At 39.6% G+C, this 18,926-nt stretch overlaps 1 protein-coding gene across 1 annotated transcript in view; it reads left to right on the top strand.

The window, feature by feature from the left end:
* Positions 1-18,926, top strand: part of clstn2a (calsyntenin 2a) — a 146,406-nt gene that overhangs the window by 101,826 nt on the left and 25,654 nt on the right. Inside the window, exons 4-8 of the mRNA XM_061044412.1 lie at positions 3,658-3,769; positions 3,948-4,044; positions 12,542-12,691; positions 16,007-16,192; positions 17,794-18,051. Of these exons, the coding sequence (XP_060900395.1) occupies positions 3,658-3,769; positions 3,948-4,044; positions 12,542-12,691; positions 16,007-16,192; positions 17,794-18,051 (803 nt within the window). The remainder of the gene's footprint in view (positions 1-3,657; positions 3,770-3,947; positions 4,045-12,541; positions 12,692-16,006; positions 16,193-17,793; positions 18,052-18,926) is intronic.

Raw genomic sequence — 18,926 nt, 5'->3', positions numbered from 1 at the left:
TGGTTGGTCCACTGGAGAGGATAAATGGAGCAAACATGACAAAGTATCTCTTTACCTTTCTTTATGTGTGAGCAGCGTTTTGTTTGCTCGTGTCTCTGCATGCTGTTATGAGTCTCTATACAGTACACATCTAAACCAGGTCCAAACCAAGACCAAACAAAGAAGACATAACATCAATGTGGTGACTTAAAACAGACTGAGAACTTCCTGAACTCGTGCAAACATGAGAACTAAAAATAAACACGAGAAAAATGTTCACTCTCAATATTTGCTTTTCCATAGCTGTGTTTTATTTCTTTTGAAATGGTTTGCAATATTTTTTCCCCAACAAACCACTTGGGATCCTGCCTGCAGAAACCTCCTACAGTAACTTCTAAATCTGAACTTAAATTAAACAAGACTGTGTATCTGTGGGTTTACAAATAACACGAGTATTTCACTGTGTAAAATACGACAGCAAATTCTTCCTGTCTTAGATTTGAAATGTGTTTGTGTTTAGATAATAAAAGGGAAGGCTTTTTTTCTAACTTTGTGGCATTGTTTTAAGTAAAAGCCTGTCACTTTTATTGTCACGCCACCAACTCTTCATACACTATCTGTCTGTTCTGCTCTCTTTGTGAAACTTTCTTTAAGCTGCCTACAAACTCAAGTTATGTAAAGGGTGACTGTCACATCGTGTATTAAAGTTGTCACATAGTGCTTATTATGATCTATCGGGCCTCACTTGTTGAGCTGTCACAGTCATTCACATTCAAAGTGGGCGGACAATAACGGCAAACATGGATAAAAACAATAATACACTTTCAAGTTTGAAAGAATGATGGTCAAGAGGCAGCTGCACAAATGACTCTGATTAAGTTATCAATCAGGAAAACTTCATCAGGAAAGAGCGACAGTCATAAGTCTAGCTTAAGAAAGGAAAAACAAGTGATTCATTATCAGTACTACTAAGAAACATCTGTCTGATGTTGCTGTTAAAAACATTATACATCAGAATTATAAAGTGGCACACTACTCTGCTAACCTGCGTCATTGTTATGATGATGTTATTGCTGTCTTCAAACCACTTTATAATTACAAATGTTGGAATGACTGGAATGTAAAGTAATGCAAAGTTAAAGGAAAACATTTTACACGTAAATATAGCAGAAATCAATCATATGCTATGTAAATGATGTCATGACTGTCTACAATGAGTGAGAAGCACAAGTCTTGCCTGCTGTGTTGTTGTCTGAGCCGTGTTTACATCATGTTTACATGAACGGGACAGCCGACTCCTCTCTTTGAGTATAAAAGCTGTTCTAGTTAACGACTGGAACAAAGAAGAATAACATACTCACAAGGTAATTGGATGTCACGTAAGGGTTTTTAGATCATGGTCATTCCGTGAAGATGTATATGCAATGTAAAGCTACAAGCTAACTAAAGTGTCCTTACATTAGCCTGCCGTCACAACAATGCAGACCACAGTCAATTGAAGCTCGAGCCAAGGACAATTTTAGGACTTGTGTTAAACTCCTTCATGGGAACATGAGTGGAGGGGGCTTGGAGGTGTGTCGCTGGAGAAGAGCGGATGTATGGCAGAGGTGTCACCAAACAGCAGTTTGCTTGGGTTTCATGCCGGTGCTCAAGAGCGACATCAAAAATTTGCACATTGTTTTTTAAAGATTTATTTTTGGGCTTTTTGTGCCTTTTAATGGAGAGCTAGGACAGTGGATAGAGTCAGAAATCAGGGAGAGAGAGTTGGGAATGACATGCGGGAAAGGAGCCACAGGTGGGATTCGAACCTGGGCCGCCCGCTTGGAGGACCAAGGCCTCCATACATGGGGCGTGCGCACTAACCACTGTGCCACCAGTGTCCCAAAAAAAAAAAAAATTACACATTCTTCCTTTAAGGTTGCTCGTACTTTTTGTTTGTTATTTACACACAATTTGAATTTTCTGCTTACTCAACTGTAAGAAGGTCAAAAGTGATTTGTCCAGTTACAGTAGTGGTTGTAAAACTGAAAATTAATTTACATGTAAGCGGGCGTTTGGAGTTGCCTTTTTTTTATATTATTTTTTTTCTGTTTGTTTGTATACATTGTTGTTTTCGAGTAAAGATCCTCATGACTAGATCCCTTTGTAGCAATTTAATCTCATTCCTGGGTGTCTATAGAAAAAGAAAAAGCCCTATACATATTTATTTGCTATATTATGTATTTTGTGCAGAGTAGAAAATATTCATAAAGTCTCCAGCTGTGAGAGCATACTGCATGTGAACAGCCAGGTCGGGAGAATCTCCAGAGCAGTCCTCCCGTAATTATCTAGATATAATCTGGAGTGCATATGTCAAAACGGCTATAGTAAACTAGAAGAACTCCACTTATACCATTGTAGCATGCTTATGCATTCTAAGGTGTTTTCCTACAAGTTTAAGAAAAAATGTTATTTTTTAAACTTGCATCAGATATAAAGAAAAGTTACTTTTAGGTTTATTTACATTCGTCTTGCAGTTTCTTTTTTCTCATCTTTCTTATTTTTATTTCACATGACATTTTTTATGTGGAGTGACCGTGACAGCTGAGACTTGCAGTTCTGTTCTCAGAATGTGTCCCCCTAATGGCCCATCAACATTCCATGCTTCTTTGTGTGTATGACAGTGCTGTGTGGATAAGACTGACAGACAGAAAGACAGACGACTTACATAGACAGCAGCAAATCAAACTCAGTGCTGCTTCAGTCAGACGAGGAGTTGCTGAAATAAAATGCTTCAGGCTCTGCACTAAAGGGAGAGAAATTTATCATCTCAGGGATCTGTGATGAATTTCACCAGAGGATGATGTATGAAGGTGTGTGCGTGTATGTGTGTGTGTGTGTGTGTGTGTGTGTGTGTGACATTATCACTGCATGACATTCTAAATAGGCCTCATTAAGCTAATGTCATTAATTAGCCAGATGTGCTTCTTCAGATACACCGTGAGTTGTAGTCAGAGAAGGTCACTGGTGAGGAAAAACTTCACGATGCATCTAAATTATTGCTTCATTTATACACTTTGCTGCACAAATGTTATCTGATTGCCTTATTAATATCTTCAGCAGCCGATTCCAGCAGATTTGGTGTTTATTTGTTTCAGACTGTGAAGGAAGGAGACACTGAATGGAAAGTAGAGAGAGTATTTTCAGATGATCTTTCTTTGCTAGATCTGCTATGGCTGAGCCTGAGCCAGTACATAAGCTTTTTGAATCAAACTGAACATACTCATGTTAACCCATTTCACAGAATCATTCTGATAAACAAGCTGTTTTATGTGGTTTCTTTTTTAATCAGCTCTTTTCAATCCTGTTTTTCAGGAATTAATCTGCCTTTCCTCGAGCATTGAAACTGTTTTCCTCTCTCACTCTTCTGCCTTTAGCTAAACACTGTCTTAGGGATAAACAGCAAAAAAAACCTTCACTTCCTAATTAATTTAAATCATCTCTAATGACTTAAAGAGATTCTTCTCTCCTACCTTCCTCCATCCATCTCTTACTCCCTTGTGTCTTAACTTGTCCTTATCCCCATCAATCATTCCCACCTCACTTTGTTTGCATCCTACTCTGCTTCTTTTTTTGCCTAATGTGCTCCATCTCTTTCTCCCTGCTCCCTCTTTCTTTCTCTCGTGCACCTCTATACAGGGCGGTGGTTCACATCCAGGTGGATGACGTCAACGAGTTCAGCCCTGTGTTTCGAGAGCTGCTCTACAAGGCATCAGTAACAGAAGGAAAGATCTATGACAGCATTTTACAGGTACATTGATCTTACATTTGAACATAACCCAACCAGGCTCACTCATAAATGTTTAAGTCAAGATGGTTTAATAACTCTGCAAAAACACATCCAGTTTAAAATGTGAGATATTTTCATTACCAGTATTCCATTCAGTGTGTTTAAACTGGGAATGACACCATTTGTTTTGCTGTTTCAGGTGGAAGCTTGGGACCAAGACTGTTCACCACAGTACAGCCAGATCTGCAACTATGAGATTGTCACTGCAGGGACGCCATTTGCCATAGACCGCAATGGTGAGTGTGTGGGTTTATGTGTGTGATTGAATGTGTCTTGGCTGAATCAGAGACTGGACTGTAGTTATAATTGCTGATGTGATTAGGAGAGACGTACTCTGAGTCTCCGAGAGAGAAACTAGGAAGACACAGTTTGATTTCCTGCCGACTGGAAGTATTCATTTTCTTACGCTGAAGGGTCATTACTGGTGAGACTCTTATTAGAACTGTAATGTAGGTCATGAGAACTGGAAGGTGCCAGTTTTTGTTTTTTTATAATATAATACCAACTCATGAACAAGAGCAGAAACTTGACCATAATGTTTCCTGAATTAATTCTAACCCGAGCCTGAATCGAACCAAAGAAACGAAACTATACTCTTTGGATAATAAATCCTCTCTTTTCAATGACAGTAGCACTTAAGTTTTCAAGAAATAACATTAATACTTTTTCATGTTTAATTTGACTTACATGTTTAATTAGTATTTTCTGAGGGCAATGCAAGGCCCTATTCTGTTTTCCTCTTAAATAAAACATGAACCTTTTAATCCAACATGGTTAAAAGTCCTTGAAGATCCCAAGTAGATGTCAGATTCTATATTTAAACATCTACAGATACTTAATGGACCTCGCAGTGAGATTTTCTTCTCTACCTTCTTTGAACCTTACTTGAGATATGTATTAAAGCAGTGCTGCCTACATCACACTCAAACACAAACAGAATGGTTAATGAACTGATAAAGGCAACAAAAGCCATTCTCAGGCAAAATGTTCATACCTTCTGTGTATGATCAGAGCCATCTGAATATCAAGTCTTTACTAAAGATAGACATGAGAGAGATAGAGAGAGACACCTGAACCTGGAGATGAACAGTGAAGCAGACAGTCAACACTTGTTTATTTAACTAAAAGAAAATAATATATTTTAGTTTTTTACAAAAACTGCTATAAAACTTTATTTTTCTCTATGTGAGGTAAACATTGCACCAGAACTCCTTTTTAAAGACGTACAACAAACAAATAACAGTACAATAGTTTTTCATCCAATAACTTTGTGATCTACATAGCAGCCTTTTTATCATCTTATTCTTCAAATGTAACTTGACACAGATCCAACTTTCTTTGGCAGCCTCTTCTTTTATTTTGGGTTTCTGTTTTCTTGTGTTTGTAGCTTTAACCTGTTCTAGTTGCCTGGTGGAGAGCAGTAATGTATTTGTGATTGAGAGCTATTCTGAGCACATCTGCCTATGTACAATTTCAGCGTTGGGCTTTGTGCTGCCTTCTCCCTGAGCTTCCACGTCCTTCAGTTTGGATTACACTGCTCTTCTGATCTGAGAGCAGCTGTGTAATCCAAACTGAAGGCAGGCTGCAGGGCTCTGTGTGTCAACTTCTGCCAATAGATTAGACAGTGGAACACACTGATTCTTTATCTCTCTGGGGGTCATATTTATTAGTTTGTCTCATTGCTCTTTGAGTTTGACCTCCTGTTCTTTAACTCACCGTACTTTACAGTCTGATTAGTTTGATTTGATCTCCTCTGGGGCACAATGTTATTTTTTTATGAGGAACTGAAGACACAGCACCTTCTTTTAGATCCAACTTTTAGAGCCATTGTTGAATTTTGAACAGTAGAGATGAAATGATTACTGCTAGCACTTCTATGTTATTACATCTCTCTGCTTAACTTGATTACTTACTGACTTACAGACTTGTTTAAACATAGTTTGGTCAAAAATCTGCTTTATACAGAATATATTTCCCTTCTCAAAGCAGGGTGTTGATCACTTGTGTTAAAACACCTGCAAGGTGTAATTCCTCCTCACACGTATAATCTCTAAATTTTCAGCTCAAGGAAGAGAATGTGAGCAGCTCAAGTTTTTGGATCATTTAACTATCTTCTTGTGACTCTGCTGATACCAGAAAGTCTCTGTTAATTTTATTTTGCACCTTTTTTCCCTGTTGTTATTCGTATGTAAGGAAATTCCATTTACATATATAAACGTACTAAACAAAAACCAGAGCTGCAACTTACAATTATATTAATCATTAGTTAAGTTGTGCTTTACTTTTATGATTAATTTAGTCTCGAAAATGTCTAAAAACAGCACACCAAACCCCCTTAAAACTACCCAGAGATAAGGAAAGTCCAGTTCAACAAGTTCTGGCCTGGGAATCACAACTTGTTAAGCAGCTAAATGCTTTATAGGGTTGAATAGGCTTCAATTACTTTCATCCTGGAGATCTAAGTACAACTCAAGAGGGACAATGTATCTGATTTGATTGTGTGAGCTAAATTCTAATGTGATGGTCCATCATGTAACTAATAATGTAATTTTTTTCCCCCCGTTATCTCAACACCAAATTTAACAAACCTCAACCATATGTTTTTCTGTTTTTTAAGAAAAAACATTTCCCAAAACACTGAATAAAATACTTTCTATACTGAGAATAATTTTCAGGGTAAAGTTAAACAATCACAACAAAGCTCTGTCCTTTTTTTCATACTATTAGCTTAGAGAGAAAATAGAGAGCTGATGGCGAGCTTTTTCACATCTTTCACCTATGTTAGCTTTTTATGTCACTTTGCTATTCATAGAAGTGTTTATAGGTTCGTGTTTGACTTGTAATTTGACATGTTTTCGCTTTAAACTGAATTAAATGGTTTATCATTGATCAAAATACTTAATTATGTTTACTGTTTACACTGAATGATTAAAGGCTTTATATGCAATTTATATGCATTGTCTTTATTATGCTCGTATCTTCACACTGCATGTCAATTTACCTGAAATGAGCGTGATCTAGAAACACAGTTAAGCAGTGAGTACAGTATGTTATTCTTCTTTTCTCTAGTCCCTCAATTAAACAACTTTTATTCGCGAGGGGAGGAGTCAGCCGCCATCCCGGCGATGTCAACAAACTGAAAATATGACTCGGAAAACATCACAGACAGTGGGACTCCCATTGTAGACAGTCATGACTCACAGAGTTATTTTCAGAGCATATACTTGATTTCTATTATAAAGTGTGAACAATAGCATATAAAGCCTTTAACTGACTAATCATTACAGCTCTTTAGTAAACCAAACGTGCTGAATGAAAATTGATATGTCACTCTTTGAGTAATTTAATGAATGTGAACAGATATGAAGAAGCTTTATTTATTTAAAGGGCCAGTGCACATTAATGAACATAAGCATGTAAATGTACCAGATTGTAGCCATAGACTAATTTCCATATGTAGTACCTTGGCAGATTGTTGATACACATGTATACAGATATAACCACAATGACAAATAAAAACCAAACAATGATGAATGACAAAACAACATCAGAATCAGAAATACTTTATTAATCCCAGAGGGAAATTCGGTCGGCATTGTCCAAGATGCAATGCAACTTAGTTAGCATCCTCCTCTCTGACACCACCGTCAGAGAGTCCAACTCCACCCCAATAACTTCACTGGCCTTACGGATCAGTCTGTTTAGTCTGTTGGAATCTGCTACCTTCAGCCTGCTGCCCCAGCACGCAACAGCAAAAAGGATAGCACTGGCCACCACAGACTCATAGAACATCCTCAGCATCGTCCTGCAGATGTTAAAGGACCTCATCCCTTAGGAAGTAGAGTCGGATCAGGCCCTTCTTGTAGACGGCCTCGGCGTTCTTAGACCAGGCCAATTTATTGTCTATGTAGACGTGTAGTTGTCCACAATGTCCACACTGACCCCCTGAATGGAAATAGGGGTCACCGGTGCTTTTGCCCTCCTCAGATTCACTACCAGTTCCTTGGTCTTTGCCAGGTTGAGCTGGAGATGGTTTTGCTCACACCATGCGACAAAGTCACCCACCGCAGCCCTGTACTCAGCCTCCTCACCCTTGCTGATACGCCCAACTACAGCAGAGTCATCAGAAAACTTCTGAAGATGGCAGGACTCTGTGTTGTAGTTGAAGTCCGTGGTGTAGAGGGTGAAGAGGAAGGGAGACAGGACCGTCCCCTGTGGGGCCCCAGTGCTGCTGACCACTCTGTCCGACACACAGTGTTGTAGGCGCACATACTGTGGTCTGCCAGTCAGATAGTCCACAATCCAGGACACGAGAGGAGCCTCCACCTGCATTGTCGTCATCTTCTCACCCAGTAGAGCCGGACGGATGGCGTCAAAAGCACTGGAGAAGTCAAAAAACATGACCCTCACAGTGCTGTCCGGCTTGTCCAGGTGAGCAAAGACCCGGTTCAGCAGGAAGGTGATAGCGTCCTCGACACCCAGTCGGGGCTGGTACGCGAACTGGAGAGGATCCAAGAGGGGCCTGACCGTTGGTCGGAGCTGATCCAGGACGAGTCTCTCCAGGGTCTTCATGATGTGGGACGTCAGTGCCACCAATCTGTAGTCCTTGGCGTCGCTGGGGCACGGCGTCTTTGGCACAGGAACGAGGCAGGACGTCTTCCACAGCACCTGACGATTGTGGGCTGTGAGGAGGCGGAGGGGGGCTGTGGGGTGGCTGGTCGCTGCAGGTAGGGAACTGATGAGTCAGTGGGGTGGTGAACAGGGGCCATGTCAAATCTATTAAAAAATAGATTCAGTTCGTTGGCCCTGTCCACACTGCCTTCAACTCCTCTACTGCTGCTTGACCTGAAGCCTGTGATGGTCCTCATGCCACTCCAGACCTCCCTCATGTTGTTCTGCTGGAACTTTCACTCCAGCTTCCTTCTGCAGGTGTCCTTGGCCTCCCTAATGTTCACTTCCAGGAACCTCTGTATTGTTCTCACCTCCTCTTGATTTCCATCTCTGAAGGCCCTTTTCTTGGTGTTGAGGATGGCCTTGATGTCCTTTGTAATCCATGGCTTGTTGTTTGAATAACAAAGGACAGTCCTTGCTGGGACAGTGCAGTCCACACAGAAGTTGATGTAATCTGTGATGCACTCCGTGAGCCCGTTGATGTCCTCTCCGTGGGGCTCGCAGAGTACTTGCCAGTCAGTCACCTCAAAGCACCCCTGCAGTGTGATATAGGCCACCTCCAACCATCTCCTCACTTTCTTCTTGGTTGCAGGCAGCCTTTTAACCAGAGGTACATAGCAGGGGGTGAGGTGAATCAAGTTGTGATCTGACATTCCCAGGGGGGGAGGGGAGAGGAGCCGTATGCGTCCTTTACATTGACATACAGCAGGATCCTCTCTCCCCTGGTTGAGCAGCTGACATACTGAGTGAAGTTGGGTAGTGTCTTGGTCATGGTGACGTGGTTGAAATCACCCGAGACAATGATGAGGGCACTCGGGTGGTCCATTTGGAGTCTGGCTACGACGGCGTGAATGACGTTACACGCCGTCGTCGGGTTCACAGAGGGAGGGGTGTAATCAGCCAGCAGAACAACGTGTGAGAGCTCCCTGGGCAAACAATATGGCCGGAGTCCCACGGCAAACAGTTCAATGTCCGGGCCACAAATACATTCTTTAATCGTAATGTGACCAGGATTAGACCATCGTTTCTTAATGAGAATGGCAAGCCCCCCGCCTTTCTTCTTACCGCTCCTGGTGGCATCCCGGTCGGCCCGGACAGTCTGGAATCCGTTGAGGGACACGTTGATGTCGGGAACATCCTGATGCAGCCATGTTTCAGTGAAACACATCAAGCTGCACTCCCGATACTCCCTTTGACTCCTTGTTAACGCCGTTAGCTCGTCCATCTTATTCGCCAGGTACCTCACGTTACCCATGATGAGAGTCACAAAAGTGACAAAGCTGGAGCATTCCCTGACAGACAGTGGTAAGCCCATAATGTGCTCCCTTTGAACGACAAAAACACTTTGATCAAACATGGATCGAGAACCTTGTAGTGGTTGTACTGTTACTCTGCTTCACACCAGCTGTGGATCACATAGTAACTGTAGGAGACTTTAGTAGGAAGTGTCTGCCTCTGACCTTAGCACCTTTCTTCCTCTGACATTTCCAGCTCTGTTCTCCTCTTTTCTCTTGTGCTGTGCTCGGAACTGATTCCTTCTGTACTTGCTGTTCCTCCTCTCCACTGGTCTCCCATCTTTTCTTCCTCTTTTCTCTCCTCGCTCTCTCTTTCTCTGACAGCCATCAAAGTGACAGCCTTTCATACAGCTGAGCCTTCAGATGCAAACAACAGAAATAGCTTCAGCTAGCCTGTCAGGTCCAAAGACACATTGTGACGACAATGACTGATGCAAAAAAATATTAAAGGAAATAGGACATTATTTGAAGCCTGTTGTTTATCTCCAGGAACATCTGTATTAAAGCCTCACTTATAAATAATGTGATTAATCATATTCTTGAAAGGATTTTTCTTTCCACTGTGATGTTTTTCTAGCTATACAGTATCCTCTCCGCTGCATTGTTAACATCGAGATCAGTCAGTGCAGCAGAGTTTACGATTGTTACACCAGTCTTCCTTGGATGTATTCCCTAGCGACTCAATTTAGCTCTTGTATTTTTTTCATACTTTGCCGGTCTCCTGAAAAACACGCACATCTCTATACACTTTTAACAGCCGCCACTGTCAGGTGATCATCATACTGCAGTTTCTCTCAGGTCAGACCTTCTAAAACATAGCAGGAATTCATCAATGAAGGGAATTTGACTTCCATTGACTTTACAACATAAAATATACAGTACGCACACTGATGAGACAATTCTGATGCATTGTACCACGGCTAAAATCAATTCAAATCTGCTGAATGTTGCAGCTCAATGCATAAATATTTATTTCTAAATGAAGGTTGTTTATATGGCATCAATTCACAAAATGTCGAGTAATCAATGAAATACATCAGATTCTCTCTCTCTCTCTCTCTCTCTCTCTCTCTCTCTCTCTCTCTCTCTCTCTCTCTCTCTCTCTCTCTCTCTCTCTCTCTCTTGATAGGCCTTCCTCTTTTCTTTTTGGATCTGTCTGTCTGTGTTTGCGGTTGTTGTCTGCTTTGATAAATATCCAGCCATAACCTCTGTTTGCTACAGTTGAGTACATCTTAATACACCTGGGGCTGCTCCCACGTTTCAAGATTTATTCTCTTCTGTATCTTTCATTCACATAGTATTCAATCCTGCAAAGCTCTCCTGTTCCACCAAGTTTATATTTTAAGTCAATATATAGACTGAATACCAAATAACTTAGCAACCCCCTGGGGATTTGTTCAAATGTGCAAATATATTTGCTTTTTGTCTGCCAATTGAAATCCCAGATTCTACCAGTTTGTAAACATGGCAAGTTATTTGACAACAAGTTCACTCACAGACGTCATTCAGTGTTTAATACATGTATCAAACATCGGTTTCTGAGAGCTTCTTTATGCACTTATAATATTTCTAGCACCAGAAAGACCATTAACAGCTATAAAGCTCCGGATTACTCATATTGACTCTATTCATTGTCTCATTTGATTGCTGTTAAGTATGCTTGACTGCTTTTCACAATAACACAGCATTTAGATGAAGAGACTGTCGTACCTCAGTTAGAAAGGAATTAAATTTTCTAGAATTTATTAGTCCTTTTACTTGCAATTTAAGGCAGGCAATATTTGATACATGAAATCATAATACACACACACACACACACACACACACACACACACACACACACACACACACACCCACACACACAAGGTCAATGGAAATGGTCTTAATGACACTGACCAACATTATTCAACACAATTAGGGCACATTATGTCAAAAAGCCACATTCTCAACATTAAAGTTATTACCATATAACTCACAACCACAAGCCTCGACGATATTAAACATCTAGTTCAGTGCAAACAGCTTAATTCCTCCCACGAGGAGCATTTTGTTTTGAGGTGATTGATGTAAAAAGAAAAAAATCAATCAAGCAATTGGGCTTTATGTGCAATTAAATCACGTAAACAATCAATGGGTCATTTAGTAGAGGAGTACCAGGGGGGATCAAGTGTTCTGAATAGAACTTTTTAGTTGGTAAATTAAACAACTGACTAAGGGTAACAAAGAAGAAGTCCAGAAGAAGCCAAAGTACTCGCTGCTTTATTGAGAATATTTGTTTCAATTCAGATTCAGATCTCTTGTTTCACTCTCGAACAATAATTTAAGGTAGTTTCTGCTTTATAGGTTAGCCTATTAGTCCATATTGAGTGGCAGCCCTCATGAACAGTAGTACTGTCTGTATTTGACCTTGTTTAGTGCCTGTGCGGTAAAGACCACAGGCCTGGAGCATCTCCTCTCCGTCACACTGTTTTCACTCTGTTACCTGGTTGACATGTTAAGATAATCCATCGTTCAAATTTTACACTGGCTGTTTGCAGAGATGCTTCGACTTTTAAAAGCAGCACAGGCTTACTGGACCCTGAGTTTTCACTTAAAGGCTTCAATAAGCACAAAGAGATGTATTTGTTTTCAGTGAACCGTTTCTTTTATTCACAGTCAGTCTCAGTTATTGCTCAGTGGACAGTGTTCCATTCTTTTTAAATGCAAAAATGAGCATAAACTGAATATTTTTTAAGAGTATGTTTTCTATTTGTTTTCTTTCCTTTAGGTAACATCAGAAATACAGAGCGGCTGAGCTATGACAAGCAGCAGAGCTACAAGATCATGGTGACGGCCTTTGACTGCGGCCAGAAGAAAGCAAAGGAGGATGTGGCGGTGCATATTGATGTCAAGCCTGTTTGTAAACCCGGATGGCAAGGTCAGAAATAAGAAAAGAAACAGACAGAATGCTTTCAAAAGATCTCACTTTCTCAGGTCGTAAAATAAAAAGGTGTACCTATTAATATGCTGCCATACAGCGCCCTGACATCTTGTTTAAACATACTTAAATGCAAATGCAAAGCAATGGCATCAAAATTGGAGCAGGTGCAATTTCTGAGCACATCCTTTCCCTCGAGGGAATTTCTATCTCGTTTTAGCACAAACGTCTCTCGAGGAAATCAGAGGACCTGACAAAAATCTCCACAGGGAAAGTAGACACCCCCCCCCCCCACATTCCTTAAACACTCTAGCAGCTTGGTGTTCGAGCAAGTCCGTCTCCCTTGCTGCTGCACCTGTCAGAGCTGACAGCATCTTAGAAGTCAAGCTCACACAGGAATGAAAGAGGAAGACAGACAGAGACAAGAGGGGAGAGGAAGGAAAGGAAGGAAGAGAGAGATAAAGAAGGAGACAGGATGAAGAGGTAACTTAAGGAAAGAAAGAGACAAACAAAGTTACAGTAAAGGAGGGAGGTTGTCCCTACAGTCTTCACAGAGTTGGTAAAAGATCAGACCAGAATATATCTTTCTGTATGCTGTGTAGTTCATAAAACTCTGATCTACTGCAGAGCTGCGGCTTTTATTAAATTAAAGTTTCACCCTCAGTTAAAAAAAAAAGAAACTAATCGAAAAAGTGTTCAATTTTCAAATCTGGCTCTGCCACATCATATTAAATTTTTCATGAAATAATAACAGATTTTCAAGTTGTCTTACCCCATAAATCTTGAATTTATTGTGACCTAAGCTAGCATAGTAGCCCAACAGTAAGTTACAAAATAGTTGTTTTGTAGGTAATGTTAATGATGTTCAAGCTGGGTTTGTCCAAAAATTGTGATTAACTAACCTAAACTCAAGGGCATGTCAGAAGTCTTCATTCAATAAAAGCAAAAGTCTAAATTCAGCTTGTTACCCTGGAGTGCAGTACCATTAGTAAGCTAGCAAGTTAGCACCCTATACTTAAGATGCCAGTCTATATAATTACCAGGTGCTTCCTTAGGTTGTTTTTACAAGAAATACTTAAAGCTAAAATAAATAGGCACAACAAAAAGCGGCCTGCTAGCTGTGACATGGGACAGAGCAATACTGCTCTACAGAATGTATAACAGAATTGATAGATTGCTAATGTTTGAGAAAGTTACATCTTAACCAGCAAAGCAAAGATAGGAGTATACTTACTTTAACAAACATACAGTCCACATGAAATCAAATCTTCAAAAGTTCTTCAGAGCCTTACAGGTATGTGACTGATTTCAAGGGAAATCTCCAATCATCATCTGCAAGGTATTCACTCCATTAATATCAAAAAACAAATATGAGCACATGACATTTAACACTTCATATCTCTGGATAAACTACAAGGTTTTATTGGTTTAAAGTATATCTGACTGTTGATAAGCCAAATAATTTAATTTCCATGTCTGTTGTATATAGATTGGTATAAACGTAGATATAGACTGTAAATCTACCAACTCACTCACATGCTGGACATCCTGCCCCATGTGCATTGTACCATTTTATTCTTTAGATAAAGGGTAAAAAAAGACGATTTAGCTGGAACAATGAAACATATTGTTGCAGACAGTCAGACTGTCAGTGCACATCACAGAGATGTGGAGACTGAAAAGGAGAGAGGCACTACAGCTCTGTGAAAGTGTGAAATGGCATTAGAAGTTTATGTAAATCTCATTTTTACTTGGTGTAGTAGGAGCTCTTAGGGGGCCATCGATTTTAGCAGAGTATGTCTTAAGATTGAAGGATTTTATTTTTTAGAGGTATTATATCGCAAAAAACAGGCTGATTTAAAGAACAGTAAAGCCATTTACAACAATTTACCAGCTGGGTCTTCCTGCTCACAGTCAATGAGCCTCATTTTGAGATCCCTGTGATTTCACAGCTTTATTGACTTCCTGCAGTCGAGTCACAAAAAGACACAATTGCTTTCAAACCTTGCTAACATCCTCATCAATGTTGCATAATTCTTTGAGATTTGGCTCATAAAACAGGCAGTGGTGCATAATTCTGCTGTGAAACATTAACACACAGTGGCTTTAAACCATGAATAAAACATAAAGCAGTGATGCATTCAAATAGCAAGTCTTTTGTAAGTGTAACCTTATTTATCTTCTGTGGATAAAGGTCACCTGTGTTTCTGCCGTTCTTTTTGAAGAAGGCCCCCTGGCATAAATAGAGGCTAAATGTGTCCTGCTCCACCTCACCTCCTGCTCCTGCTCCTGCTCGCCCACCTGATCACAATTTGTTTCTCTTTTTCTCAATGTTTGTCTCAGTGGATTTGATACTATTTTCTGTAGGCTCGACGTGCCAGGTGTCCACCTACACACACACACACACACACACACACACACACACACATCCTTGCACACATTCATGCTTGTGAACCCGTATAACTACTGTGATTCTGAGATTCTTGTCCATTGAGGATAAATCTACCTGTGTAATGAAAATGTAGTCCTTTAGTCTCATTTTAAATTGACACAGGTAAAACTTACATGGAGAAAATCCCTGCAAATGCTTCAAAGTTGCTATCTTTAAGGCCACATATCCTCATTATAAAAACACCTGCCAGTTCAATTTCCATCACTTATCTGAGCTGATCAAATAATGCTTTAAACCTGGGAGAAATTACACTAGATTTACAACGAGGGCCGGTTAGCAAAGATGAATCATATGAATAGGCTTGAATGGATTTGTGTTCAATGATTCACATGCACTCAAAAGTATCTACTTATTCATGTTCTGGATATCTGATTAGATCAAGTTTTCAGTTTATGCTGCCTTCACTCAATCCCTTAAGACAAAAAACTCTTAAGAAAGTCTGCAAAACACAAGTCATATACTTAACCTTTTCCAAAATGGTACGCAATCTAACATAACCTCTCAATGAAGTATATAACACAAAGATGAAAGCTAGCTCCATCCTCAGTGTCACAGACAGAGAGACTGATTTAAATGGATGTACTTTTATAAATGGGAGATGTTGGTGTCTGCCATGTTTAACACAAGATGAATATCAACAGTTGTTAATTCAATCAAACACATCAAACACACATTGTTTCTAGAAAACAAAAATGATTAAGAGATGCAAAAGACTCAAGGTCAAAAATAACTAACTCAGATGCGTAACCTTACACACAGTTAATTTTAGTGTAATGTGCATGATGACTAAAGGAGGAAATAGCAGTTATATAGTGTGAAAAAAAGTAATTGCTATATACTAACTATGAAACCAACCCTTATAGGTTGGAACAAGCGGGTGGACTATGAGCCAGGTACTGGGAGCAAACAGCTGTTTCCCAAGATGCACTTGGAGACGTGTGGAGGTCCCCTGTCTGGCGTGAAGGCGATGGTGGAGCTGCAGACGAATCACATCGGGAAGGGCTGTGACCGGGAAACATACTCAGAGAAGTCTCTGCAAAAACTCTGTGGTAAGTAGAGAAATGGAGAGAAAAAACAGAAAAAGAAAAGGGATCTGAAGTCGAAATGATGGAGAGAGAAAAAAATCAGCTGGCATGAAAAATAAAGGTACTATTATCAAGTAGAGAACTTTCAGGGAGCAAAGGCTAGTAACACTAATGAACGACAAGGAACATTTAATTCAAAGGAGAAATTACCTCTTGACATCTTTGCCTCTGAAGTCTATTAATACTCAAGTTTCCATGCATATTTAATCCTGAAGACTATTTTGAAATGTTTTCTTCTTTAATTAAATTTCTGAACCTGACCTGTGAAACGTGTTCGTTATGTTCTTCTATATATATAGCCCTGGTGCACGGCTATTTACTGTTATACACAGTGTACTGTACACTTTTTAATCCTCACAAACATATTCAGATAAAATGTGCAATACGAATCATTCTAACTTCTCAGCAAGAGTATTCTCTCTGGAGTTTTTTTTTTAGATATGAAGAAAAAAAAGGCAAAGATCATGTGTGATGAAAACATCTAAGATGAGACTGTACATGTTAGAATAAAAGGGGAAACTAAAGAATGTTTTATAGTTATTATGGTTGAAAGTGGAATGATAATAATATTGATTGTAACATCTTATGTTTTAATACCACACATACCAAAAACCCAACGCTTCTTAAGTCACTGTGGTAACAGATTATAATTCATATAGGAGAAAAATGCCGGAGAATAGGACTGTAGTTTCTGAAGCCTCCTCAAAGTGTCCTGGAAATCATTCTGGATGCATTGAGGAGAGTTTATTTCTATTATCTAAGTTCTATTTCTGGTCTGAGTTTAAGGAGCAGCTAAATGGCAAGAGCTGACTGAAATTGGGATTTGGTGGCTGATACTGTAACCATCATTAGAGGGTCATTATCAGACAGTATTTTCACTACGGCTGCCAATTTAATTAAGTCTGAATGTAAATTTGAATTAGATCACCCATTGGTCATGTTTTTATGAATACTACAACAGGAAGCTCAGAATGATCTCAAACTCGTTTTTTTTTTTACCAGAAGCCACAGAATAGAAGTCAAAATAAGAGCGTTGTGTCTCAATATTTTGGTTTTAGTTAAAGCTCCAACTGCGAAATGCTTAATTTTGAATTTCATTTTCCTTTTTGGCATTTTCAGACCATCTTACATCTCATCTTTATTTCACATTTCACACGATTTGATATGATTAATAGTCAAATCTACAATCATGTAATTTATTGAATAGTGTGTCTTGAGAAAAGCATCAAAAAGATGGATGCCTATTTTTTTAATGAGTGAGGGCTATGTTCTCTAAATCTTCAGTAAAGTGCTTATAATATGACCTTTAACTCATCACATTGGACATGTTGGCAAAGCAAATATTATATTATTTTAAGTAGAGCAGTAAGTAACCATGGGCTTGTGACAAAAGCCTTAATCACAGCAAATCTATTTCTAAACACTCACTGATTTACAGAGTTAAATGTGTCCTTCCTCATGGCACTCAGAGAAATCACAAGGAAATAAACAGACACTGTTTCTCTGGAGATTGATTTGCCGTCCAGCTGTCTTATCGTGTCGCCTTTTCTGACTGACACATCCAGGTGCAGCATCAGGCAGCACCGACCTCCTTCCTGCCCCCGGCCCATCCACAAACTGGACGGCGTCTCTGCTGACTGACAGCGGCCGAGAGAGCGACCTCATCTATCGATTCGACGGTCATCAGGCTGCTAATGTTCCGGATCACGTGGTGCCCCAAAACCTGACAGACCAGTTCACTGTAGCTACGTGGATGAAACATGGGCCCAGTCCTGGACTAAGAGCTGAGAAAGAAACTTTACTGTGCAACTCCGACAAGACAGGTGAGGAAACTGTTTCACACATGCTCGTTGTTGTCATGGAATTTACATTTGACCTTCAGTTTTCCTGCATATTAGCAACATTTTTTCTCCGACTTTACTTTTTTGAAGCATTGATGAACTTTTAATTCAAAGTGTCCATCAGAAACATACTATGGACAGAAGATGATCGAAAACATTCTTTCAAATATAATGAAACATGGACTGAAGCCCTGAATGGCAAATGCTTTTTGAAATGTACAACTCATTTCCCATTAAGTTTCTGAACTGAGCCTTCTGAACTGTGTAATTAAAGAAGCCATCTGCACATTGCATGTTCTCACAGTGCTCTCACAGATGGCTTATTAGCTCAGGAAATGAGTAGCCTGATCTTGTGATGCAAAACTTCAGAGTTGTCTGTGTTGGACCATCAGAATCGTTTCGACTCTTTTCTTTCACTTGAAACTGCTTGTTGAAGGATGTAAATGGCACCAGAAGGCTCAGGGGAAGGGACTGGTCAACAACACAGGGCCATCCCATTATTCTTCAGAGTGAGCCTGGTACAGGAAGGATGGCTTGAACAACATCATGATGGTTTCTAAAACATTACAGCTTTAAAGCATCATGTTAGCATAATAACCATATTATTCTATATAACTTTATTTATATTAAATATTGCCAATCCTGTGTTATAAATTTGAAATTACCATGATCTCACGATAGGAAAGATTTTTGAGTCTTTTACATAAAATAAAACTTTCTGCATTTGAGAGATTCTAACTTTCTACATTTTTTATATTAGTTATCATGTAGATATCAGCATGTCAAATCTTCATTTTTTTTCTCCACTAATTGTAACTACTTTAACTACTAAAATGTTATCATTTAGTTATCATACA

Source organism: Labrus mixtus, chromosome 8, assembly GCF_963584025.1.
Source record: "Labrus mixtus chromosome 8, fLabMix1.1, whole genome shotgun sequence".
Lineage (NCBI taxonomy): Eukaryota > Metazoa > Chordata > Actinopteri > Labriformes > Labridae > Labrus > Labrus mixtus.
This window is presented reverse-complemented; position numbering and strand designations above follow the sequence as displayed.